This window comes from Brienomyrus brachyistius, chromosome 14, assembly GCF_023856365.1.
Source record: "Brienomyrus brachyistius isolate T26 chromosome 14, BBRACH_0.4, whole genome shotgun sequence".
NCBI classification, from domain to species: Eukaryota; Metazoa; Chordata; class Actinopteri; order Osteoglossiformes; family Mormyridae; genus Brienomyrus; species Brienomyrus brachyistius.
The window spans coordinates 10,420,785-10,448,755 of NC_064546.1; the positions used below are offsets into that span (position 1 = coordinate 10,420,785).

Here is a 27,971-nt window from a genome sequence, read left to right on the forward strand (position 1 = left end):
AAGTTCTGTTATAAATGGATCGACCATAAGAGTCCTCTAGTGAATGATGAACTGAAGAGACTTGATTAAAGGAGGAAAAATCTGTCCATGCGTTGATCCCCCTTGATCCTGCAATTGACATTGGGGTTGATATCTAGAACAAGGCTTCTGAGATAAACTTGAAGAATGGTTGGGAGGCTGCCCAGGGAGCAAGATCACAAGAGAGAAGACATGACAAGGTCTTCAACTCCAGCTGAAGAGTATGTGAAGTTCAGGCCAGTTCTTTCAGCTCATATCACACCTCTACGGGGATCGTAAAAATTAATTTTCAGTGTACTGTGAAACGTTACTTTATAACGTTTCTCTTACACCAGCCACAAAAAAACTGTCCTGGAATCATACAGATGATTCAAAAATGCTCTTTTATGTGCTTATTTTTAAATGTATTTTTTTTTTTTTTTTTTGCATTACATTATATTTTAAATTGTATTAAGACAAGATACGGCATATTTACTCATTTCAGAAATAAAGCATTCAGTTTATTGAAGAATTATTGTCATTTGCACTATGCTTACTTGCATGTTCCCTGCAGACAGACACAGGGACATATCTGTAATCTAGGAACATATCTGATGTAAGTTGGTTGCATTTTTAATGGAGTCTCATAGTAATTGTATTTTGCTCTGTGGCATGTTCCATAAATGTATCGGTTCCCTTACGGGTAGGACAGCAATCCAACCAAAACAAGCCTGGAGGTAAGCAATGATGCACCTGACGGATCAGACACACGACTGGGAAAAGGGTGTTCCCGTTCTTATGTTAACTACTCACTTCCCTTCATTTTTGCAAGTCAGGCAGGAAGTAGTTGGAATGGAAAGAGGAGTTCTTTAAAGGATGGTTGCTTGTAGAGGTCTGGATGGGGTATTTGGTTCAAAAGCCCTCGCAGACATGCAGACAGACATAAAGCACAGGGAAATGACCCCCTACCTCCCCTGGCCCCAGACCCTTTCTCCTGGGCACATACTGGGCCCCCCCTGGCTGCACGATGAACAGGATGTTATGGTTTATTTGACATTTAATGTGGGTTTGAGGACAAGGTTGACGGCCTCCAGACTGATGTTGATTTATAGGCTCAACATCTAATTTATTTTCCTTAGGAAAGACTTTGGAACGCTGGCGTGAAGGATGCAGCTGTGTAATCTGTGAGTCTGTCTGAGCGTTTTAATTTAAAAGATTACATACGACATACAGGACACTGCACACAATGGTACAAATTCAAAAGGAAAACCAGAGGTTACCCTAACGGGACATCGGAAGACGTTAACCACAATATGTTGTACAAAATACAGTAATTACACATTTAAATGCATTTATTTAATGCTCATTATCATGTCAAGAAAAGAAATATATTGCATACCGTAGGACAAGAGGCAAGACAAGTTTTGCTGCAAGAAAAGGGTTACAGACTTGACTGTAACTGAAGTCTCAATCACTAGATTGTTTGTATAAAATGAGCGATGGAGAGACTGTTTGGCACAGATCTCAGGTCAGATGTTGATGAACTGAGAGAAAATGGAGGTCTTAATCTCTGGTGCATGCCGCTGAGCATATTTCTTTATCATGTGATTGGTTGGCTTTTCACCATCCAAAATTGTTTAAGCCCATCACATGACGGGCAAGATAAAGTGCTCTCTTATACAAGTATAAATCTAAAACTAATCTCTACACAAGAATCTGAACGTATAAATGAGCAGTTTTTCCATTAAGACGGAAATAGCTGCCACTGAAATATATCTGTCTAACACTGTCTGCAAGAGGGATTTGAGAGGATGAAATATATCTCTGCTGAAATCTGGTGCATAGAGTAGATGCCTGATATCTTCTGCCTGGGAAAAAAGGGAAAAAAAATGTGGTTTGAATTTTTAATCTTCTTTTCATAATCGTTCAGGCTTCCTGCATGGTGTTTAGATATTCAATTAAATTACAATTAATGTAATTATCTATAATAAGCCGTAAAAAGTCTGCAGGAGGTCTGATGATGTCAAGGGAAAAAGAAAGAATACATCATGAAGGTATTATTAAAGTAAATTAGACATTTATTCATGTTTTTTACTGTCTCAAATATATGCTGTTGATTGAACAAAAATAAGTTAAATTTGATCACAGTTGTGTATCGCAAGCACCTCTGGTTTATAATTACTTAGAGCACACGCTAAAACTGCTAGTCTTTTATAAAGCATTCCTGACTGAAAAGTACCGTCTTGAATTTTGCTTGAACATAACAATTCACAATTCACAGCACGGTTATTTTAATGTTAAAAAGACTGAAAATGATCAGAAAATCACTCCGATATTATTTAAATTGCTTTCCTTATATTGTGACGATTTGGGAAATTAATTGTTTCTAAATTGTTAAAACAGTTACAGTAGCAATATGTTAATATTCACTTTTTTATCAGATGCTTTTTTCTCTTAAGCGATGTACAAGTGATGTAAATAGCACACTAATTTAATTGTTAAAATTAATTGTCCTTAAATTGCTAAAACACAAAATAATCTAAAAGTAACAACATGTTAGCATTTACATCTACTTAATTTAGCCAAAGTGATGCACAAGTGAGGGGTATAGAATATTAGTTAGCAGGTTCATCTGGCCTTTTTTTCCGATTGTATCAGCCTACTGATGCACTCTTGAGGCCTCGGTGACAGAGGGACGACTGGGGTTAGAGAAGAGAGACACCTGCTATTTGCCTTTTTTTTCTCTCCAGGCTGAGCAGCTTGAAAACGATGCTCTGTTCCATGCAGAGAAAATGCTGTGGATAAATAATAGATAACGCAGAGCTGAAAGGAACTTGCCTCCGTTGTCTTCCGGTTTTCTTTCTTTACATCTGTATAAATGATATAATGATAGATTTCGACACACCCTTGTCAAGAGCTCTGGGGCAATGCTGTTGTGAAAGGGGCTATATGAAATTGAATTGAATTGAATTGACTTGAGAGGCGGCATGGTGGTGCAGTGGTTAGCACTGTTGCCTCACACCTCTGAGGCCCAGGTTCGAGTCTCCGCCTGGGTCACATGTGTGTGGAGTTTGCATGTTCTCCCCATGTCGTCGTGGGGTTTCCTCCAGGTACTCCAGTTTCCCCCCACAGTCCAGAAAACAAAGGCTAATTGGACTTACTAAATTGCCCGTAGGTGTGCATGTGTGAGTGACTGGTGTGAGAGTGAATGGTGAATGCTCCACACTGGTGAGTGTGCCCTGCGATGGGCTGGTCCCCCGTCCTGGGTTGTTCCCTGCCTTGTGCCCATAGCTTCCGATAGGCTCCGGACTTCCCGCGACCCAGAAGGATACGTGGTTTGGAAAATGGATGGATGGATGAATTGAATTGAGTTGAATTAAGAAGGAAAATAGTGTCAATGACCTAAAATATTCTCCCTAAATATTTGTTTGATGTATGGAATGTTTTTGAAAGTATGTTGATACTTCAAGGAAGTCACAATGATGTTTCTAAAATACACAAAAGTTCTGAGAATTTCGTTTCAACCCAAAAAACCTGACAAATAAAAATTCATTGAGTACATAACAAAACCAGTATATCAGTTAGTTATTGATATGATTTTATTAACCCAAATTAAATTAAATTAAATGAGCGAACAGACTAACATCAATGTATTTAATCAAAATGCAAAATACAAGAATATAGAGATTATTCTGACTTACCTTTCATTTATTAGCTGTGTTTTATAAGCGCCGATCAATTTTGTCCACAAAGCTAAAAATACTGGATACAGGATTTTGAGATGTATATGTTTGGTAGAGCATACAAGAAGGTGTTCAGGCATGGGGGTAACATTTGTGAAATTTATACTATATGCCCCTTGTCCAGTGAATCATTTTTGTCTGTCTTTTTACAATAATACTCATGAATGCACTCTCGTGGTGCTGCGCGGTGCTCAGACTGTACTGCTAGGAGCCGCTGAATCTCCCTGGATAACTAGAGTTGGTGTTTCATTCAGCATGGTAAGTAAAAAAAATATTTCAACCACCTGCATCAAAACCACTTGTGTTGTGAATCCATTGGGTTTGCTGAGTGTCAGGTTATTGACTACATTAGTGACTACAGATTTGCTGATGCGATGGCTGAAATAATGACTAATCATTTCAGACTCTTTTCTCTAAAAGTGTTACTAATAATATTCAAGTGGAATACAAATGGATCATCCGTCAGTTCTTACATTTTCCAACTGTTCGTAACTACAAGGTCACAGGGAAACCTGTAACCTATTCCAGGCATCAGAGGGTACAAGGAAGGGGTACAGCCTGGATGGGATGAAAATACGTTAGAGAGGCTAAGAGTAAGGCTCAGAGGGTCGCACTATCGAAAAGTACAGGTTGGGACAGAGGTTTAAAAGAATTTTAATGGCATTTCATAAATCATGGATCACTGTGAAGACTATTATTAAGAAGTGGAGGAAAAAGTGAACCAGCAGGGCATTGAGAAGGTATCTCCAACACCAATGCCAGAGAAAGGAGGAAGCTCATCAGGGAGCCTTAAAGGAGAGACAGGAATTTATGGCAGAACCTGGCCATATCCTGTATGCCTGTATTCTCCACAACTTTGGGGTAGAGTGGCAAGATGTTTCTTGTAAAAAAGAACATCTAAATTTGGAAAAACACATTCAGTCTCCCAAGGCCATGGGGGAAAATATGCTGTGGTCTGATGAAACCCAGGTAGAACTTTTTGACCTTAATTGCAAAAGATAAGTATGGTGCTAACACAGCTTATCACCCAGAGTGTCATGCTATAGGGTTTCCTCTGTTCTTATCACCCAAAGCGTCATGCTATAGGGTTTCCTCTGTTCTTATCACCCAAAGCATCATGCTATAGGGTTTCCTCTGTTCTTATCACCCAAAGCATCATGCTATAGGGTTTCCTCTGTTCTTATCACCCAAAGCGTCATGCTATAGGGTTTCCTCTGTTCTTATCACCCAAAGCGTCATGCTATAGGGTTTCCTCTGTTCTGAACTGGGCTTCTGGTCAGAAGAAGGGAGGAAATTAATAGTTCCAAATATAATGACATTTTGTCCTCTGCCAGAAAACTAAAGTTTAAGAAGAATTTCACTGATCAACACAAGGACACAACCACGTCAACCAAGAAATTGCTTAAAAATGGAAAGCAGTGTCTTAGAATGGCGTCAGTCCTATAGAACATCTGTTGACTCACCTAATGAATGGATTGGCTGGGACAGGCTCCAGGACCCCCTGTGACCCCGACGAGGAGAAGGGATAAGAAGATGGATAGATGGTTACAAGACTAATGGTGAAAAACAGGTCTGAAGGTCTATGTCCTGATTTTAGACTTCACTTTTACAGCAAAAATGTTAACATGTTTTTTGTTTTAGTCTAATAATAAATATGCTTTTAAGCTTAACATTGATCAATCACACAGGTAGTTTTTTTGTCGTTCATTAATCAAGTAATGTCATTCAATAATCAAATAATGTTTTTATTGACTATAATTAGGTTTAATATTGTACTGTAAATATTTGGAATATTTTACAAGACCTGAGTCTCAGACTTAGATAAGTGGTTAGAAGACATGTGGATGGATGGATATTTTACAGAAGGAATTTCTAATTTCTAATTTAGTAGTGCTAACACCCACCCAGTTATAGTCAAAAAGGAATTGCTCAGTTAAGCATAATTCTGTAAAATAAGGGTTAGGGTTAGGGTTAGGACAAGTGGAATATAAATGATCTTATGCAGTGACTCTTTAGGATTAACACGGAAGGCCAATAAACTTCCTATAAATAAAAGCAAGACTAAAATATGAACCTAAAAATAAAAAGAGAAAACATACATTGACAAGTTTGTAACCACCATATGCTGAGTGATGCATATATTTTTAATGAGCAACTCTATAATTTGGTTTCCACATGCAAAACCTCCTATATAATTATGGGACATTTATATGGGTAAATAATTACAATGAATTTGTTCCACTTGTTGTGTTTTGGTGCAGCAAAGCAACAAACAAGCCTGTAAACAAACCCAAATGCTCCCACAAAGGTCGAACAGTCAGGGATGCACACATTCACACAGCCACTCACCAGCACCAGCGAGGTAAATCAAGCATGGTGCATTTTAAAAACTAATTGCAAGGTACATCACAGCAATAATAGGTGTTTATCCGCAATCACAGGCAGGTGGAGTACTTGATATGGGCAGTGGACAACCAGAATAAACACTGGATTTTCATTTTCTGAAAGAAAACATAAATTTATGTATAATCACCATGCAGCCGGAAGACTTCCTAAATGCATACGTGCATGTCTTCCCAGACCATATTACTGCTGTAAGTGAGGAGTGATATTGCCACCTCATATTAATTTCTCGCAGTTGCTGTATGAATTATTGTCTACATTGCACTTTATGTTAACTTCTCAAGATTCAGAGCAGAGGAAGTAGCTACGTTTGGCTTTTTTTTATTTTAGGATATTGCATTTTGTGGCAGTGTTTATTACTCTGATTCACATGCGAGAGAGAGCAAACAAATGGGAAAACAAATATCTGACCTTTGTACTCTCCGGTTAAAACATTACTTTGCAGTTTTGCTGCTTTGCTGTTCGGCTGTGGCCACGGCGACTCGATGACCATCGCGACGGCACATAAAGGAAATAGTTATATACGGTGTCGACTGAGGGCGGCGTGAACGGGAATTGGGGATCCGCCGCCGACCTCCCGCCATTAGCTCGCCCGCTATTATGCCCGTCCAAGAACTCTGTACGGAGTGGGAAAAGCGATTGTCGATGCCCTGCGTGCGACTGGTGTGGCAGACAGGGCTCACCGCCCACGACTTGCCACCGCCTCTCCATTAGGGCCGCAAGTCTTCAGTGGAAGGTTACGGTTTGAAAGAGTGCACAGGGGAAAGACCACAAGTGTGTTGAGACCCCCCCCCCCCCCCCCCCCCCGCCGCCATCACACGGCTGCACAGCTTCCATGGGGTGCACAGCAAGGCGTGAAAGTGCTCTCTTTTCAAACGCAAGCTGACAAGCCTCAAGTCGTGCAAACAATGTTGTCTCCCCCCCCCCCACTCCCAATGGGTGCCGCCATACACCCTAGGAGCAGCCAATGACATAAGCGCGCGCGACTTCAAGAACACTACATGGAAACCTTGATGAGCGGCTGAGAGACAGCCAGCCGAGGGCCCGGCTTGCCTTTCAAATGGGGCCTCCATGAGTGCCTTTTTAAGCTGCCATTGTTTTAAGGACTCTGGGCTTACCGCCGTTTCAGAATACTCCAATCTGTGACCATCTGTGGAACTTTCTCTCGGGCACTTTGCTAATGAGTCACAGTACAGCAATTTCATGGCCATGGTGAGAAAAATCAGTGACAATAATAATAATAATAGTAAGACAATAAATCCCGCATGAATTCCACACTGAATTATTTCAGGAGGAATGCATTTTTTTACTTGTAACTTTACTTAATTATGTTTAAATAAACAGTTCTACATAAAAATGCACAAAATTAAATGTGATTACTGTTATGAACTGTGTGTAAATGGTAAATATATATTTCTAATGGAAATGTAGTAAATATTTGTAATGGAAATGTATTAAATAGAAAATCCATCAGGATTACGTTCAGTCGTATAGTGTTGTATCCATCAGCGTTCTGTATTTAACAGTGACATCACAAACAAAATTCTAACAGCAGCGTGCCATTGATTTGTCAAATACACAACACAAATAGATTAACTACAGAATGTTTTTAATGATTTTGGTTCTGTGGTTTTATGTTGCAGTTATGTTGCATGCTTATTTAAAAAATTTGAGTATGAGAAAACCTTTGCATTTTTCATCAGAATCATGTTATGAAATGCACATTTCAGTCATGGAAAATTTTATAGCACTGATCAAATGCCTCTTTGAAAACCGTACAACAAAGCAATACATTTATTTAAATCCTGCCGATACAGCAAATCTAACACAGGATTTGTCCTTTCAGTTTTCAACTTAAATGTAACGTCAATGAATGTGTCGCATGGCTTGCTTGGTGATTTACAGTGGTCAGTGTATTGTCCCAAAGACAGACAGTCACACTGACACTTACAGTAACAGCACAAAAAGTTCAGGGGTCATTAGTTAAAAAACAATACCATAACATTTATTGTATTGTTGTTTTTGTGCAACATTGTATACATTGTTCAGAAACATACTTATGTGCCTGTGGATATTCATACATGCATAATGCATAATAATATATGTATATATTGTTTTTTAAAAAGCAGGAGGAATTAAATGAAGGATCGGGAGAAATAAACAAAAATGATAAGTGAGATGGAAAAGCAGAATGTCCCCCAGCAAAATTATGCACCATGTGGCTTTTACAGTTTTGGGTTTGAAAGGGTTAACTACAGTAAATAAAAGCCTCAGTTAGAATCCTGCAGGGGGGGAAACGTGACAACGGCCAATGCGATGGTGTTCCCAAAATTTCACACCGGAGCCCATGTTGCAGCACGACTTTTAAAGTCACTAATTGTCAGTATTTATTTACATACGTGCAGTTGGTTTAAGCCGAAATTCATCTGTTATAAAAGAAAAAAAAAACAAAACAAACACTATGCACATACATGCAAGTGAGTGTCACAAGCTCAGAGGTGAAGTCAGGGAGAAGGAACCCATAGGATTGTATGTGCAAAACGGCTTCAGTTCATTGCACAAACATCTGAAGGCCTCTATTCACCCGGACGCCCATGGGGCAGACAGAGTGGCATCACGCCAGTCCAGTTTGCTCTCCTCTGCCAATTTGCTTCAGCCCTGACCTGGGGTGGGAGGGAAGGGGAGCAGACTTGATGGGGAAAAGAGAGCAATTTATTCTCTGTGGTAATTCATTTTGTCTAAGACTTATCATGGCAAGAACCGACAGTTGTGAGCAATTACGTGTTAAGATTAAGACCTGTGCTCTAAATCAGAAAGAAACATTTATGGGTAAATAAATGCCCAATGTGAACCACATGGAGGCCAGATCTTTTGTCATTCTTTATTTTTTTCAGCTGAACATTTTATGTATAAAAGTATGAGTGCAATAGAATTATTCTTCTACTTTGTAACAAATCTTCAGTATAAAATTTGAAATAAAATATGTTTTTATTGACACATTTTTATATTTGATGAAGTCCTGAGATGTAATTCTGCATACTTTTAATATGACTTATAAAGGTTTGTAAATTATTATTATTAAAATGTTTTTTTCATAAAACAGAGCAGCACAGTGATATCACTAGGACTGCATGCCAGACAGTTAATGGTAAATATTAAAACAAATTAATCTGAAACAGACATAATCGATTCCTCTTGATATAGAAATTAAATACATCTTGGAAATTTCACAACCATTCTGCCAAGACCTTTTTCATAAATCAAGTTTGTATTTGTAAACCTCTGTCACCCTATCACTTTCTCCTAACAGTTCAGCTTTCCACTGCAAAATTATATAGAAAAGTATATATAATAGTTGAAGAGAACCTATATGTAAGTCGATGACTAAAAGCAATTATGAGCATTGTTATAATCAATGAAGAGTACTTTCAGGCCTGGCCCTGTGTATAAGCAAGTATAGCTGTCTTAGTGGAATTATGTAGGCTGAAGATTCTGTGTTGACTATAGACTGCACTTAGATCCACTCAGCAGACATGGGGAAAATCACGTTTTTTTTTTTTTTTTTTACCTGTTACTATTCAATTTCGGTCGTCTCATTTTCAGATGATGCTGTGACCCAGAACACAGAAATAAATATATTTTCTGTAGATCTAATAACTAACTGGGGAACCTCATTTCAAAAAACACCAGAGAGAGAAATTGAAATATTTATTCACGTACATTTTGGTGACTTTGAACGTATCAGCAGGACTTATTGTACAGTATGGCATACAATACTTCATTCAAGCACCAAGCACATCACCGTCAAGAATAGATGCAGTTTCCAGATCTTTTCTTTAAACACAAGTTATAAACATTATTATAACCTGTTATGTTCTATAATGTAGCCATACATGATAAATGCAATCTAGCTGAGAGATGGTAATAGTGAAAGCTTTACTGTAACATTTGTAGTAATTTGTGTTTTGTTTCATATCTTACTTCTTGTCTCCTGCTGTAGTTTTACACTAGAAACATACTATATAAATAATCTACGCCATATCACTAAAATGATTCAGGTAAAAGTTTTGCATTTTGTACAGAAATAGACAACCTTGTTGTGGTAATTTAGTTCTATGTCAGGCCGTGAGCTTCACATTTTCCTGAGTGCTAAGAATTCCCTAAAAAACTGCCCCCTCTTTGTGGGAGATGCTTTTTCCTGAAGACCTCCAAGACCCTTCTCAAACACAAGGGCTTTTAGCTTGCCTCTGCTAATGTGATAAAAAATAACAGCTCGCCAGATCTTGTTTTCAGAATCTGTCTGTCATTCTACAGAACGTAACATTGTCTTCCCTGCTTCTCTTTCATTCCTTTCCTGCATTTCTGATGCTCTCCTACCAAAGCTAAACAACCATATTTCTGCAGAAGTAAGTAGTCAGAATTATTGATCCATTATGCATGTTTATTGCGTTAATACTTATTGAATAATTCAAAAATAATATTTTTGCTTTGTATACATATACAATATTTTTCTAACCAGTTTCTTTTTGTACAATAAGAATGGTTTCTTCCTCTGCTTAATTTTGGTGTGTCACCTTTTTGCTATATAACAATATACCAATATGATGCTAAAACTTTGCATTTATTATGCATATTTTTTCTGTGTATATCCAGGCCAATGATCTCTTCTATAGTTTACAGGACTCCCTTGATCGTCTGAAATGACATTTAAAGCTTAGTTGATTTTTCATTACTTGTTGATCTTGTGTTTAAATTGTTAATGCTTTCAAGCCCATTGACTTTGGCCCCTGGAATAAATGTATGTTTTTAACGGCAAGGTGAGCTTTGACAAAATAAATTATTCCTTGCCCAGACTGACAAACTAAAGCTGTTATGGCTGATTGACGGCCATTACAAATTCTGGACAAGCAAAACTTGCTCACAACAAGACAAAATAAAATAATAATAAAAAAACAATTACAGACAATGTTATTGTGCTTTTCACACAAATGAAACAAATGACTGAACAGCCTGAATTACATGCCACAAACCTCCAGATAGAAGTGTAAAGGCTCCAGTTGCCTGCAAAAATTCTCTTGCCCTTTCTCAGCTGGGGTGAGAAGGCTGGCTGTCACAAAGGCTTCTGGGCCATGTGACACGTTATTTGCCACTTCGGCAGCAGGCTGAGTTTGACAGGCCAATGAGGTCATAACAGGCAGGACTCGCTGCCAATAGCCTGTAAGAAGAACTGATGCAGGGGGTCCACGGGTCATTTTGCCTTAGTGTTGTGATGAGCCGTCCAAGGTTCACAACATTCAAACAGAACATCTGCAAGCCACAATGTTTGGGAGCACCACTGAAATAAACAAAACTCATAAAAAAACAGAGAAAATAGCCATAAACTAGACAGCTCCTTCTGTGACATCACAGGGCCATTTGTCGGGCACTCATTACCACTATGGCCAGGAGCTACTTTACGTGCAAACATGCCATGTAGAGTCAAAGCGAAAGCTACAAGAATGTCTGAAAGTCAAAGGAATCATGTATCATGAACGAAGACAGAAAAATAAAACAAAAATACTGATACTTAGACTGAGAATTCTATTTTTAAATGGTTTCATTCCATATGATGTCACCGGATTACCTTATTGTTTACATCTATACCTCTGTTTACTTTATGACTCCAGATAACAGTGATCACGATCCTTTTAAAAGAGGAGACATTATTACGGCCGTTACTTTGCAGTACTCAGAAACAAGGAATCATTGCAGTGTTACTGGCAGTGTTTACAGTGTGGCAAGGATTTTGACAGCTCGTCAGCTGTTCCTCGTCAAGTGGACGGACTGTTAACGGCAAACTCCAAGATTCTGTGACATATCGAGTAGCTAGCCCTTATCTTGTGGGTGTAATGTAATTCAAAGTCAATAGGGCGACACAATGGGGATTGGCTTTAGCCCACCTTTGATTATGTACATGCCTGCGGGCTAAAATTCATATTCCACTAAGATACTACATTCCAAAGCTGAAATCAAGTTGACATAACACTTACTAAGCTTGTTAAAACCACGACCCATGGAATTTCATCTTGCCACTGGCGCAGCTAACTGGTTTAGATTCAGTAGGAGGATGGTCAGCAGGAAAAAAAAATACTAGCTGCAAATAAAGAAAAAAGAAATACTGCCTAAGAAATACTGATTTTAAAATTCTAGACAGGAAGGTTGATTTATGAAAGTTTATGATCGCCTGTATCCTCCTGAAGCTAGCCAGTTCTTCAGTATATTACAAAATAAAATGTATTGTTCTTCAATAAATTGCACAATAATGACTGGATAATTTAATTTATGAGGTATGTTACAACTAACACATTCTGGTCATTTAATTGTGATGTCAACTCAACAGCATATTTGAAGATCGTGACATAAACCAGGAGTAACGTTCACAGTGACAAAAAAAAGTACAGAAAATCTGCCACTACAGGTGGTTTTCAAGGAAAAATGTAATAAAAATGTCTAAGTATCAAATATTGCTCTAAATTATTATCAGAAGAGCTGCATTTTTACCTTGTTGATATTGTTTGTTTAAAATGACAAATCTAATAAATATAGTATAGTAAACCTTATAATAAGATTTTTATAATCAGTAAATATGCAATATAGTGCAAAACATTTTCAAAGTATGTAAGTTTAAAAGTGCATTTGTTTTGCTGTTTTAAATTCCTGTCTGTATTTGATTTCCTGGAGCATATCTTTTTTACATGAAGTTTATTATCTTGCTAATTCATCATTGCTTCAAAGCTAGATGTTCAGTGTAAAAAATACAAATATAGCCTGCTTAACCATGTTTTCAAGTAAAATTCTAAAGTTTAAATCGACAAAGAGAATAAATATTAAACATTAAGCTGTAAAATTGCTCTTCTAAACTAAAGTTTAAAGTAATCTACAACACTTCAGTTTCATTACAACCTGTCAGTCTGTTTTAACTGCTAATTTGGAGAAATTGCTTTCATCAGTGCTTATTTTCATAATCATTAAATCATTGTATGCTCTGTATTACACATATATGCTCGGTCTGCACATTACTCCAAAAAATGTTTAGCTTTGTGAAGCTATTATAATATTTCAAGATTGTATTGGAGGAAGCTGTATTGCTTCACGCAGACAATCAACGTCAATCAGTAATAGCACGAAAAAGCACGTGCCTTCTGTTAAAATTCCTGGCCCTTGCTTAGTCCCTGTATTCGCTGCTCTGTAAGGGCAGAAGACCTACATGCAAGACGCAAAATGTACTAGTGATATTCCTTTCTAACATTCTGTGTTCCCTGTTTTGGGTTTGTTCATATCTTCGTAAATGCATGTTTACTTAAAAGCAACTAGCATTAAGTTGGTGATCGCCAACGATGCCTCTTTGAAAGGAAATATTAAAAGGTTATCCATCTGGAATAGACAGAGATAAGAGGTGGCAGTGTTAATAAACAGACTTCCGCTACACCTCAACAGTGTCTTCCTTTTCTAAACATTTTTTCTTTAATGTTGTAATGTGTTTTTCCATTCAGCCTACGCTCCAGTCATCTCTTTGGGGGGAAGACGTCCAGTTAACTTCTAATGTTACAAAATAAATTGGAACACCTGTTTTGGAGAACAAAAAAAAATCCTGACTCCGAAGTTCTGACTTCCTAGCGATTTATTCGTCCTGAAAAACACTTGCTTGCGCCATGGAAACTATCTGAACGACTCGCCTTTCCTTTTTGGCACCGTGCATACTTAGCTGAGATAAAAAGGGGAAATGAGATTGCTATTAAGAAAGCTTAAATTGAATCTCGCTATCGAAATAATAAGAGGTTATGTTGCGCAGCAATATAAAGCAGTGTTGTGAAATACATTTCAATAATTTTGAGAGGCAGGAAAGAGGAGGTATATCACTTTACAGAAGTACTACATACTTAGGGATCACTCTATTGATGAAATACATATTACACATGGGCGGATTTCCATACAGATAATAGGAAATAAAAACAAATCGCGAGTATACATTACGCGACAATTAGCCCTTAAGATATTTTACTTTGGAACTTGTTACACTACTTTAGCAAAGTTCATAAGAATACTTTTAATTGTATATAATTAAAATGGTTTATAGCATAGTAGACGTAGTAGCCTATTCACAGAATTATGAAGAATTGATTTTTTATGTATTACGTATTAATACTTATAATACTTTGTACAAGAAAACGTGAAAACGTGTTAACCTAAAATTACTGAGTATTTGGCATAATATTTTCATAACTTTAATTCTGAAACCAAGTTTAAAATTATGCAAATTTGTTTTATTTGTAGTCCTAAATTGAGCTAAATAAACCCGGGTGTTTTTCAACGCAAGTTAAAAGAACCGCTGGCCATATCTCCTAAGTTTGTGATTTAAAATGAAGGTCCAGCCTTTTTGGTATTAGGTCAAGTAGACTTGTTGTTACAGCCACGGGGCAAAGAAGTTTACATCATACCAGTAATCAGCACTAAAACTAAGTTCAGCTTCCAGTTACTTTCCAACTAAATAATATAGATTCAAAAGTTTGTATTTCGTCGGTCCTTTACATATATCTATTTAACAAATATATTTTCGTTTTCGTATTTTAAAGTGCATTGCCCTTTATTTGGTCGACATCTACTAAGCATTTGATATCGCGGGTTATTGCAATTGCAAAAGAAAACGGACAAATAGCATAAAGTTTGAAAACACAATATAGTTCGTGTATAATAAGCATTCAATATCCTTTGCATATTTGTCATACAGGTTTAAAATTGGCATATTAACAGTGATTCTTTATAGGTTGTATTTTATTTTTTCATTTTTTCCTAATGCATATCAAGCTGAAACTACACCACTTAAACACAATACTATATCACCAAAACATTAAAGTTGAGGAAAATTTCTGGTAATTTGGATACCGTTACTTCATTTAAAATATTGCAGCTTCAAAAACATAAGTTTTAATCTGTAAGGGTGTTGCTGAAAAGCTCTAAGAAAAACAGGATAATTCACTTGAGGCTTTATTAACTCAGTAAAAAAAAAAAACAGTAAAAGTAGTATATTTGCACTCGTTATAGTCCGGAGATTAAATAAAATGAGGGGTTCAACTCGTTATTTCTTTACAATGCGCTTTACTGCTATTAAACATGACCATCTGAATAAGTACGCGCGCGTACAAACTGAGAACGCAGGAGTCTTTTCCAGGTTCACCGAGTGATAGTCGTACTGAATACAGACTGTTTGCTATTTAAAATTATTATTAAACGATGCTGTGTATAATGCAAATGGATTCACAACATATACGACATATCGTCTGTTTTTATGTTTAAATATTTTCAGAATAATCGAGTCAAGGGAAGGGAGCTCATGCCAGTCAGAAATGGGAAAGCTAACTGAATCCAAAGTCCGCATAATCCAAATACAAAGTAAGTGGATAAAAAAGGCGTCAATTTTCTATGTCCCTCGTTATAGTTATTGACAACTAAACATTTGGATACCACGTGTGCATAGAAATTATTACTATTTCTGGATCATGTGAATTGCAACATTTTGTCGCGGAAAGCATTTATAAATGGGACATAGCGTTGCACTGACGAGTGTAATTTACAGTGACGTTCACGACGATTCCTTTTTCTCTCTTTCTCTCACTTCTTGATCCGTTACAAACCGTACTCGCTACAGTAGATCACTAGATCCAGCTTTCTTTCAACTCTAGGCCCAAAGAACGTAGGAGAACGCGTAAAATATATTTACTTTCTATAATGGCACTAATTCAAACTCCTAGTTCTCTGCCAAATAAATACACAAATAAATACCTACATAAATGAATAAATAGTTTTCAAGAAACCAAAGGTAAAAATGTCGAGCAGTATAAAAACTAGTGATGAAGATGATGATGAAGATGACGACGATGAGTATGGTGATTATTATTATTATTATTATTGCTGATGTTCTTCTTCTGGCATGTTTTTCTAACAGTAAATCGTAGCCTATATGGTGTATTCTATATACTGGGGTAATATAAATTAAGTCTAATTTTAATGTACGCAATTAATATTAATTTCACATTAGCCAGTATGCTGCACAATAAATAGCTTTTCTTGCAACGGCTATAAGCTTAGTAGACATAAAAATATTAATTAGCATTGACATTAAACAGAGATAAAGTGTGTATATTTACAATAAGGAACCATTAAATTGCATGTCAAATATTAACTTTACACAAACCATATACATACAATTGTATGCCGAGTTAAAGGAGGTAAAAAAAAAAAAAAACATGAATCTTGAAAATCTGTTTTCTTACACGTCCCCCAATTTCCCTTGATGATTGCTGGGAAGGTGTGAATAGCCATCTATTTGTTTGTTCGCAGCCTTTTTTCCTCGTCGGCGAACTTCAGTGTTTTGTATTCCTCTAAATCCAGCGGGCAGTTCTTATTGGTAGGTGTAAATGTTACATCACAATGATTATGACGCACCGTCTTCCTGTTTCCTTCAGCTGTGTCTTAAAGTGAATCTTGTTGGTGGGAGAGAGCCTCAGCTCTTTTCAGCTCGACTCACAGAAAAACCCAATTACAAGCCAGAAAGGAGAGCGGCGCACAAGAGCTCTCTGCTCTCTCGCGGCCAACTCTCCTGCTTGCCTTGAGAAATTACAATATTCATCACCAGGCAAACAGCCCTGTCTGTCTCTTACATTATAGCAAAGAAGATCGCTTTCTTCTCATCTCTGGAGTAAGTAACCTTGTCCTTAGATAGCTCCCAGTTTATTCTTTCTAGAATTAATCGTCCGCTCTCTTGGAGAAGCCAATAGGTTCTACTGAGAGGAGGAGGTGCGATTCGCAGTATATATTTTACTGCTTAATTGTCTTCATTAGTACGCTTTAGATTGCTTTTTTCCAAAAATCGTTTTTTGATATTAACAACCAGAAGACATTTTCAGATTTCTTTTTGCTTAATCGAAAAGGATATAGGGCTCAATTGTTCCACTCGAACGTAAGTATTGTCGATTTCAGTCATCAAGTCATAATGTACCATTTCTCAAACTTCGGGAAAATCGCTTTCTCGGAGCAGCACGATATGAATACGGACTTCTGAAACATTTTAATGCCGGATAGGCAAACCCTTATAATATACCATTAGAATAAGCGTACCATACATGCTCGTTGTCTTTTCAGTTATTCTTCCTACTGTTCGCAGATTTGCTTGTGATTTGCATGCGTACTTAGACTTTTACTGAATATGTGCTGTTTTGCACTGTTCCTCTGAGTTGCTTTCGGCAGATGTATATGTTACTTCTCTACTCTGTAGCGTCACGCTTGAAATGCTTAATTCTCTTTAAATGTTATGATTGAACGTGGTGCAGAAAGAGATGCGAGCGCAACCTTTAATGTCGTTGAAACTCCTTTGCTGCTTCTGGGCATCCGGAGTTGGAAAGGCATGGGCGAGAAATACTAAAACTCAGAATCTGCAGAAGCAAAGAACGCAGTGCTGTGGGATTTCATTTAATTTTACAATGAGATTCTAATGCCTAGTAAAACTTTTAAACCTAAATTATCGCAGCAGGGCGATAAAAATAGCCAGACTAAAAGATTACTATAGGCTATCTACTATAGTCAAGTGACTGTGTCATCAATGTCGGTCTTTAGTTCTGGACCGATTCGCTTTTCTGTTCAGTCTCTTGGTGGGGAACACAATTAATGTTTGGTTCAGTTTATTTTTTTTTATAAACGCTTGTTTAACTGTAGTGCGCATGGGCGGTAGGCGACAGGTGCGTTGTCTGAAAATACAGGTGCATGTCTCTGTGCCTTGTAATAAAAACACCCAACGGGTAAGCCGAGACATTGTCAAACTTCTAAATGTGCATCTGAATTAAGACACATCGAGTTATCCCTCCCCCACTAAACAGCCTTTGTGCTTTAAGGTGTTAACGGGTGTACTACAACTTATCAGCTGATCTTTAAACACTGTATTATCTGTAGACGTTAATATGTATTCACTGCTCAAGTACGCTGTGCTGCGCAGCTGCCTTTCACGTCCTTAACAAAAAAGAAAAAAACTGAGTTACAAGCGCATCTATTCTGCTCTTGACGATATTAATGAATGGATTAGTCACTGTCTCATTTGGCAGTTCAAGGAGAGAGTTCCGGTGTGTGCTGTAAGTGTTATACCGTGTTTATTTCTAACAAAGTAAAACTTTAAGGAATAAAGCGCGTGTACTTTTCTTCCCGCTCGTTTACTTAATTTGGGTGTCGATATGCATTAAATACATTTAATAGAATTATATTTTCCACATTTATGAAACTTGCATAATACATATGTTATTAAGTCGTAACCATCTAAGTTGATAAAGTTTGTTGTCGTGTTCTCACTTTAAATACACGAATGGGCCAAGTATTGAGTTGAATTTAAAGAACAGGTAATGTGATTTGCTGCGATTTAAGAGGTTATATTTTTGAACCGAGTTATTTATTTTGCTCAAACTGTTGAAATTATAGTAGGCTATATTTGTGTTAGAGGAATTTATATTTGTATTTTATTCACCATTTGTATCATCGTAGCCTAAGCGGGCAGAACGGGGACGTTGTTATTAATATATAGTAATTTAACCTGTTAAGATAATTTACATTGTTTAAAGTAATGGTTGAAGACATTTTATGGTTTGTGTCATACATCACTCCAGGTGTGCTCTGTGCGCAGTATTAAAGTGTCATTTAGAATATCTTCAAAGGAATAAGGTTGTTGGACACAAATGGAATGTTATTTAATTTTATATATATATATATATATATATATATATATATATATATATATATATATATATATATATAATTCAATTCAGATATTCAATAAAATAAAATAATATGTCTTCAGCCTCATTAATCCTCTGCACTTAGACGTAGTTCATAAGCTTTCAGACATTTAACTAGACCTAGTAGTGGCTAAATTTCTGGATGAGCTAATTTGTTTATGTTTTGTGATTTAATGCAGAATCATTCCCGACCTTTGGTAGTATAGCATTCAGTATATTTGAATGATTAAAATTTGAAAGGGAGGCTTTTGCATATTAGAATATGTTATTCTATGGAAAGCAGTATTCGCACAAATGAAAACACACGTCTAAATACTGGTTCTAAAGAAGTGTAAATGCTAGACATATTTTCTTTTATGTATTATCCATGTAAAAATAGGATCGACTAATCAAGTGTAACGATCACCATAGACAAGTGAGAAGCTCATAGATACGTACTGCCAGCGACCATAAGTAAGAGAAGCATCTTTCAGTGGGATTTTTTTTTTTACGTAATGAAACTGGAATTTCTTGTTAGTTATACCTACGTTTACCGCGTTTTGTGTATTTTTTTACCCAAACAGTAATGTATTGCCTTTGCTCTTCAGTTGCACTCTTCAGTTTTAAAAATGTGTGACAGGGAAATGGAACTGAGTGTTAGAGTACCCCACAAGATTTTTTTTTGCTTTTTCTTAGTAATAAAATTTTTATTTTTGGGTTTAAAAATATGTAAATGTAACAACTTAGGAAAAAAATTTATGAATGATATATTTAGCAATTTTAACAACAGAGGAAATGCTTTGCAAATGGTCTGGCAGTTCATTTCATCTGTCACTAAATTGATCTTTTAGAAATTATGTTAAAATGACTATCTGTGTGACCGTGTTTGATGTGCGCAATAGAAACTACTAGAATTTTGTGCATTTTGTGTTTAATTCAAAATTGGGGTCAGCCAATGTGGATAAATTGTAAAGAAAATTAATCAATCCTTTTGTTCTATTGGCCAGGATCCTGGGGTTCGAGAGCTGTGCCCAGCTGACAAGCCTTTGAAGATGACACAATAGCAATAGCAGTCCAGTGATGCCTGACCATGACAGTGCAGCCCTCTTAAGCAGACAAACTAAGAGACGAAGAGTTGACATTGGCGTGAAAAGGACTGTAGGGACAGCGTCCGTAGCCTTTGCCCGAGCGAAAGCAAGCATATTCAGTGCCATGAATCCCCACATTGCCGACCAGGACGTCGAGTGTTCAGTAGTGCAGCACGCAGATGGGGAGAAGTCCAACGTGCTCCGCAAGCTGTTGAAGAGGGCAAACTCGTATGAAGATGCCATGATGCCCTTTCCCGGTGCCACCATAATTTCCCAACTTCTGAAAAACAACATGACCAAAAACGGAGGCAATGAGCCTAGCTTCCAGGGTAGCGGGCTGTCAAGCACTGGCTCTGAAATCCACCAGGAGGACATGTGCAGTAACTCGTCCCGGGAGAGTCCCCAGGATTGCCTGTCACCCTTTAGTAGGCCCTCCATGAGCCAATTTGACATCGAGCGACTCAGTGACGAGCACCTGAGGGCCAAGCGCGCCCGGGTAGAGAACATCATCCGCGGCATGAGCCACTCGCCTAGCGTCACTCTGCGGCCTAGTGAGAGCGACCGCGAGGGGGTGCCACAGCCGCCCGGCAGCCCCCGCGAGAGCTACCGGGAGAACAAGCGCAAGCAGAAGCTGCCCCAGCAGCAGCAGCAGAGCTTCCGGCAGCTGGTGTCGGCGCGCAAGGAGCAGAAGCACGAGGAGCGCCGTCAGCTGAAGCTGCAGCTGGAGGACATGCAGAAGCAGCTGCGGCAGCTGCAGGAGAAGTTCTACCAGATCTATGACAGCACCGACTCGGAGAACGACGAGGACGGGAATCTCTCAGAAGACAGCCTGCGCTCCGACGGCATGGACCGCCGCGCGCATGACTCGGTGGCCGACCGTTCCGATAACGAGATGTCCGACCTGGACCCCGGGCACTTCCTGGACCGGGCGCGTGCTCTGATCCAAGAGCAGAGCGTCATGGCGGAAGGAGACAAACCCAAGAGGGACGGTCCGCGGGGGAAAGGGCATGGACCCTCCTCCATGCACGCAGAGGGCAAGCAGTTGGCTGAGACACTAAAGCAAGAGCTAAACACGGCCATGTCCCAGGTCGTAGACACGGTGGTGAAAGTTTTTGCCAAGCCCCCACGTCCAGTTCCTCAGGTCTTCCCGTCGCACCCGATGCCTCAGGACCGCTTCCCGGTGAATGGAGAGAATCCGAACTTCCACACGGCCAATCAGCGATTGCAGTGTTTCGGCGATGTCATCATTCCCAATCCACTGGACACCTTCGGCAGCATTCAGGTCCCTCCTTCAAACGACCAAACGGAGGCTCTGCCTCTGGTGGTCCGAAAGAACTCCTCGGACCAGTCATCCTCTCTGCCCACGCCTGGGGGGCACCATCACCCCTCACTGCATCCCTCCCCATTATCTGCCACCATGGGGTTCAGTCCTCCTTCTTTCCGGCACCCTTTCCCCCTTCCACTAATGGGCTACCCTTTTCAGAACCCTTTAGCCGCACCTTCAGGCTCCTACCCGGGCAAAGACAGGGCCTCCCCAGAGTCCCTGGACCTATCCAGGGAGACTACCAGCCTAAGGACCAAGATGTCATCAAATCATCTGAACCACCATCGCTCCTGTTCGCCTACACATCCTGGGAGCACCGCAGAGGGCCTGTCCTTATCCCTCATCAAATCCGAATGTGGGGACCTTCAGGAGATGTCTGACATCTCGCCGTATTCAGGAAGTACAATATCCTTTTAAAAAAAGACACTAATGCCGTCTAATGATGCCAGCGCCTGTTTTTTCTTTTTTTTTTCATTTTTATCTCCCTGTCATCTTCACTTCATGTTTTACATTTTCACAGAGAATGTTGCAGGTGTTTTCCCAAATGCTCCAGATATCACAGCAGGGTATCCAAAACAAGAGTATATTACCATAAAGAGCGCTAATTATGATCCTAGTTGAACACGTCTTGATTACACGAGATGTCTTGCAGCAAGGAGGCACTTAATTTCAATTAATCTCCATTAATTGGTTTGTGCTTTAACCCCCGCGCTCTCCCTGAAGTCTAAAGATTAAAAAGAGGTTCTCTGGGTTGGAGGCTTTTAAGCGTGATCTAGCGGAAAAGGTGCTGAAAGGCTTCAGCGCTACACCGAAGCCTCCGTTCTTTTCTGTTCTCACCATCACAGAAGTCTTCACAATGCACCCCCCCTTTTTAAATCCCCGCCTGTAATACTTTGTACATAAATGCTCAAAGCAAATCGTGTTTCAAAGCCGGCAAGTAAGATAACAAGTGGTCGTCTCAGCTAAGAGGTCTTAAAACTTGCATTTAAACAACAACAAAAAAATCTCTTTATTTGAAGATATTTTCGATCGGAGTGATTTATCTTTAGTCACACGCTAAAAGCATACCATCGTGAGGATCTAACGGGTCATGTAAAGTGGTTCTCTGCTGAGCAGTAGTTTTGCGAAGGCCCAATTTTAAGTCATTTACTGTAGTTCAATTCACTTGGTCCAGCTGGGGTATTATAAAAGGGTGGATTTTGTTTAAGTAAGGGCTTATTGAGGGCTATTGAAGCACGGCACATTGTTTTATTTATTTATTTGTTTATATTTAACGCGTGCTCTGCACATGTTTACAGTAGGCCCTACGGCATAACAAAGTCTTTATTCCTTCCTGCCTTTTTTTTTCTTACGTTACATAAAGTGAATCATTTCAAATTCTGTATTCTTAATAGATATTTGTTGACATTTGGATAGCACTTGTGGCAGTGCCTGCTGTTGCTTGGCAGCCAGAGTTTTTTTTTTTCCTTTCTTTCTTCTCTTTGAAGCCAGGGTTAACAGGTGTTTGCAGGTAGCTGTTTATCTATCACTCAGTTCCCTTGTCTTGTTTCTTAACCTCCAGATTGAATTGCCTCCATACCTCACTGGCTGCTCTGCGTTTTGTGCATGTTGGAAAAAGCGAATATAAAGACACACTCACGCACACAAAACACACAGGCATGCATGCGCTCCATGCTGGATCTGGTCGAAAGATGCTGACGTCTCGCTTAATTTTAGGTTTACTTGTATGTGTAATCCTTCACTGTCAATAACATAGGTTTATTTATTTTTTTACAATCAAACTTATAGTATAACTTGTTATTTTATGAGAGTTAAATGTTATTGAACTTTAACTCATATAACTATATAACATTTTGCCCTCTTAGCAGTAAATGAAGAAAATGGAACTTCAGCCGACAAGCCCGGAATGGAAAGTGTTAACCCTATATGATTTTTTTTTAATAACAATAATCTGCACCTGCATTGTTTGCACTTTGGGCCAGCAGCAGCAGCAACGTCTCCATATTTGCAAATTAAGCTGTTTAATCAAATATTAAGTTTTATTCAAATGCCCGAAGAAACAGACAGCCAATTGTCTTTGTCCGCGTGGAGACTGATCTTCCTTGTCACGCGGCTCCTTTGCATCTCAAGAAAAATAGCCTTGTTCAGTGCGCCTGAACATTTGCATACAGAAAGTCTGTACACAGCTCTAGCATTGTGGCGCACTCCAAGACATAGGAGCAGGTGAAGGCACTTTGCATTTCCAGTACATGGAGACCAAGGCTCAACTCACGTACATTTGGAAAGGAGAGGCCTCGGCTATGGGGGGGTGAGCTCACGGCAGTACGGAGGAAGTGCCTGTTTAAAGTTGCCGATGCAGGGGCCTGGGTTTTGGAGCCGCCTCGTGTTCTGGAAAACGGGCTGGCCTCTGGTTTTGAATTTTGAGGCGTTGTGGATAAACCAGTCACCTGTACTTTTTTTCCATGCTGCTGCGGCCTCATCATAACCTTTTAGCATCTTGGTACTTTTCCATCCATGACATACCACCCTCCAAAAAAGAAAAACATACATCAGCCAGGTACTTCGTGCTGCTCCTCTGTTTTCCTCGATCAAACGTGATACTGATTCACGTGGTAACTTCTTGTGAACAGTACTTAGGGTGGACTGTATCTCTAATGTTTTATGTTCCTGAGCAGATGTCCAACATTAATTTATGGATATGTCGTCTCCCCCCCCCTTCCTTACACCTGGCAGTTAGCTCATGTTTCAGCAGTTATTGTCTCTCTTACATGACGCACGCTGAATTTATCTGGCCTCGGAGCTCAGTGTTGTTGGGGAGAATGGAGAGAATGCAGTGACAATCGTGTTGGTTATGAAGCAGCCCTTCTGTTCCCCGCTACCTAACTAATGCTGCACCTTTCTAAACAATCTGACATGAGATATATATATATATATATATATATATATATATAATGTCATGTAGACAAACACACACACACACACACGCATACATACACATATTTCACATATATATGTTTGTGTGTGTGTATGTGTGTAAATATACGTTTATTTGTTTATTTCTTCATATTATTATTTATTCTAATCTCCGATGTTGAGTGTTCTGTTTTTTTTGTTAAATATAACTAATAATGTCAGCATTCCAGTGAAAGTAAAGAAAAAGACACTCAAAACGAGAACTGGAATGTTTATTTGTGCATAATCATAAAACATCCAGCATCATTGTGATCATTTTGTCCCCCCCCCCCCCCCCCCCCATTCTGATTTACAATAATTTGGCAATATTATAGACTTTGGGGTACTTTGTACATTTTCATATTTTTAAAGGCTGATTAGTGGATGTCGGAAAAGCAATTTGTTTTAAGTGTTGTATTTGTAGAGGATGAGCTATCAGAAATGAAGATGAACAGGTTTAATGTTGGGTGGGGGTGACATGGCGGCCGGGGCGAGGGGGGGGGGCATAAGGACGTTTAATAGATGGGCTGTGAGTTCTGTGAGAATGACGACAATGGCTGGTACTAAGCTTTTAAAGAGATTTACTGTTTAATTGAGATCACTAATACGAAACGTTTTCAGATCCTGGCCTGTAATTTGAAAAGAGCATCTCAATATAATTAATTTAGTCAAGATCCTCGGTGGGACATATTTACCAGCCCATCACCTGCTTGTGTGCTTGTGTGTATCCCTGCACTAAATATTTGTCTTTGTGTACATTGATTTTCTTTTCTGCGTTTCTGAATTACTTTTTGGGTCCTTCAGAGTTCTGGCTTTTGACAAGAGGACATCACATCTTACTTTTCCTTGTTCGGCGGTGTTATTTTATCTTATGGCAGATGGCAACAGAGAGCCTAATGCTCTTTTAGGCTCTATCAGACTAATGGAGGTGACCGAGGGCTCTTTCAGTTTCCTGGTTTTGGCATGAGAAAAACGTCAATCAAGAGTTATCATCTATGCAGTCATTAAGCTTCCCGAGCACAAAGAGCATGTTCAATCAAGGCGATTCAGTTTTTGTTGAAGATAATTATTTTCTCTTCTCCTCCTTGCTAGGGGGTATTGACCCAGAGCAACGGGAGAAGGCAAAATAGATTTTAATTAATTTTGATTTCTTCAGTTAAATGCTTCCCTTGTGGTGAAACACAGAATTAGTACCGGATATTGACCATTGCTGCTGCCTCTAGTGCTTGTATTGGTCATTTTTTTTCGTGGCTGCTTCTTAAAGCATTTGACATAGTTGCAATGAATACAATGCAGACAAAAAAACCCTATGGACACTTTTAGCTGCTACTTAAATGACCTGATAATAATGAACATATAACAGACAACTACCAACTACCAACGACCTAAATGCACGCTCCTAGTTTTGCTCTGCTTGAAAAGATCCTCCTTAAATAATCCGCGAGACCAGTATCGTCTTCCTTCACGCGTGCCTCTATTCCTTGCAAATGACAGACCTGTTCAGTTGCAGAGAAAATGCCATGACCAGTCTGCAATATAGATGTGCCCAAAGTTGCCCTAAAAGGCGAGTTATAGTCTTGTGTGTGGGGTGGGGGGGGTGTAATTGGAACGGCTGAATCACTTCAGTTAGCTCTGTTTTCTCATGGGATGCCCCTCTGCAGTTAGTGTTTACAATGGGCAGCGGTACTTATAGAGACGATTGCTTGCACTGGGATAAGTAGGCAGGTATGGATTGACCTCCTGTTTGATCCCAGAGGCCATTTTCGTTAATGGGGGGGGGGGGGGGAATGGGAGAATAGGGGATATTGTTTTTACGTATTATACGTATGATACGTCTGAGTAAAGTGATTTTCACCATTTCATATTATTTGCCGCTATTATTCATGCACTTTAATTTTAATATTCTGTAAATGCACTGCTGTGATCCCGCAGTCCAGTACTACATAGGCGGTGGAAGATGGATGGATGTTATGATTGAAATTCTGTTAGATTATTTATCTGCCATCACCCTTAATTTCACTAAAAGTGCTTATGGATTATGCGTAAGCCATTGTGTTTTTCCTTGACCCAAGCCTTCCCAAATTCAGGAAGGCCTATCACCCAACCATCTGAAGAAGGCCAAACTGATGTTCTTCTACACAAGATACCCAAGCTCCAACATGCTGAAGATGTTCTTCTCTGACGTGAAGGTGAGTTACTGATGTCCTTCGACGTGAACGCCTGTCACATAGCCACTTGGTCATCTGCAGTGACCCGATTCCTCAAATTCTCCGATCTCTTCTGAATGCTTAACAAGAAAGAGCTCGGCCAGCATTTCCCTTGCTATTAATTTGTTGGTGCATATAATGGCTTTTGTCATATCTGTGAAAAATGTAGACAGTTTGTTTTTTTCTCATGGCAGAAATGATATTGTCTTAGCCTGAGAAATGGAGGGAAATAAGGGGAGAATTTAGAAATAGTGCAGGGGAGCAATAGGGGAACACAATGAAACCACACACACAGAAAACGCTGGTGCCAATTGTGTTTTATTTACAGCTTAATTCGTTGTTGATGTGACATATACTGGAACATAAGGGAAATAAATAATGAGACAGATTCAGACCACATTATTCAAATGAGGGGATGAAGGTTTGCATTCCCAACTGCCCCCTCCCATATCACCATAACGACACCACCTTCTTCTGACTCTTGCCATGACAGGTCACCATGGCGACATTCGGCCCGTGCCACATATTGGTGCCTTTTTAACAAGAAATGGACAACTTAAGTTTATATTAAATTAAATTGTAGGGGTATGGATATTTTTCTTCTTTTATTGAAGTGATCTCTGGGCTCAATTTTATATGTGTTTGATGAGGGTAAACATTCAATAAAGGCGGTCTATGGAGTAATTGTTTTGATGTGAAACCCATTATGCATGAAAATCCTAAATATGGCATTCATAAATATAGGTATATTCACATCAGACTTCAGCTCTACATTTTCATTTCCATGACCTGAAATAAGTTCGGATTGTTTGGATTTGTTTGTGACCTAAACTGTAAACAGCAGAAAAGAGTGGAGATTGGTATATTGGTATGTTCTGTTGGATTAAGTAGTCTAGTTGTATGGTAATTAAGTGTAACTTACTAATTGCACTAGATAATAGAAGACATGCATAAGGAGCTGGACTACTTTCTGGATCCTTACACATTTAGTGTAGAAAATTGGGGTAGAAGTATGGAACAGTCAATTAATTAATTAATGGGATGGTAGTAAAGTAAGAATGTTTTACTGACTTTATGCTGTACAATTCTTTTAAGGTATTAAGATTAAGTATTAACATATTAAAGATTAAATTTTAAGTACTGAAAAATCATTATATATGTTTCACAAAATATACAGCAAATCTAAGCACATATTCCACTGCAATTGAAATTGAAAGTAAATGTTTAATAAATAAATCAATTTCACTTGTATCATAATTACATTTGAGATATTACTTTGAGCGGTTTTCATCAGCGCTATACCAGGTTAAATTTTTCTGTTAAATGTCTCTGTGACCAAAATATGGCTGTCAAGAGAGACAGGATTTCCGCGCTATAACCTCTGGTGTAGAGTAACCGGCAGGGACAGGGAGCGGATCAGGGCGATTTTTGCCTTGATTTCATAGCCTCGATTGCTGCTTGGTGTC

The 27,971-nt window shown here is 38.8% G+C and overlaps 1 protein-coding gene and 1 long non-coding RNA gene across 6 annotated transcripts in view; one reads left to right on the forward strand and one right to left on the reverse strand.

Moving 5' to 3' along the window:
* Positions 1-1,186: 1,186 nt before the first annotated feature.
* Positions 1,187-5,613, reverse strand: LOC125707457 (uncharacterized). Its single transcript, XR_007382290.1, has 2 exons — positions 2,720-5,613; positions 1,187-1,865 (listed from the first exon to the last, which is right to left on the reverse strand). It is a non-coding gene; the product is annotated as an uncharacterized LOC125707457 (long non-coding RNA).
* A 9,994-nt stretch (positions 5,614-15,607) lies between these two features.
* The window catches only part of prox1a (prospero homeobox 1a), a 36,283-nt gene continuing 23,919 nt past the window's right edge, over positions 15,608-27,971 (forward strand). The window contains exons 1-4 of one of the 5 annotated variants that reach the window (XM_048974600.1): positions 15,609-16,066; positions 16,646-16,878; positions 19,942-21,750; positions 26,379-26,487. In XM_048974600.1, coding sequence (XP_048830557.1) covers positions 20,015-21,750; positions 26,379-26,487 — 1,845 coding nt within the window. In that variant the 5' untranslated portion in view covers positions 15,609-16,066; positions 16,646-16,878; positions 19,942-20,014. Of the gene's footprint in view, positions 16,067-16,307; positions 17,140-17,720; positions 18,302-19,941; positions 21,751-26,378; positions 26,488-27,971 lie in introns of those variants that run through there. The other 4 variants (XM_048974603.1, XM_048974601.1, XM_048974604.1 and 1 more) reach the window with 4 other exon arrangements.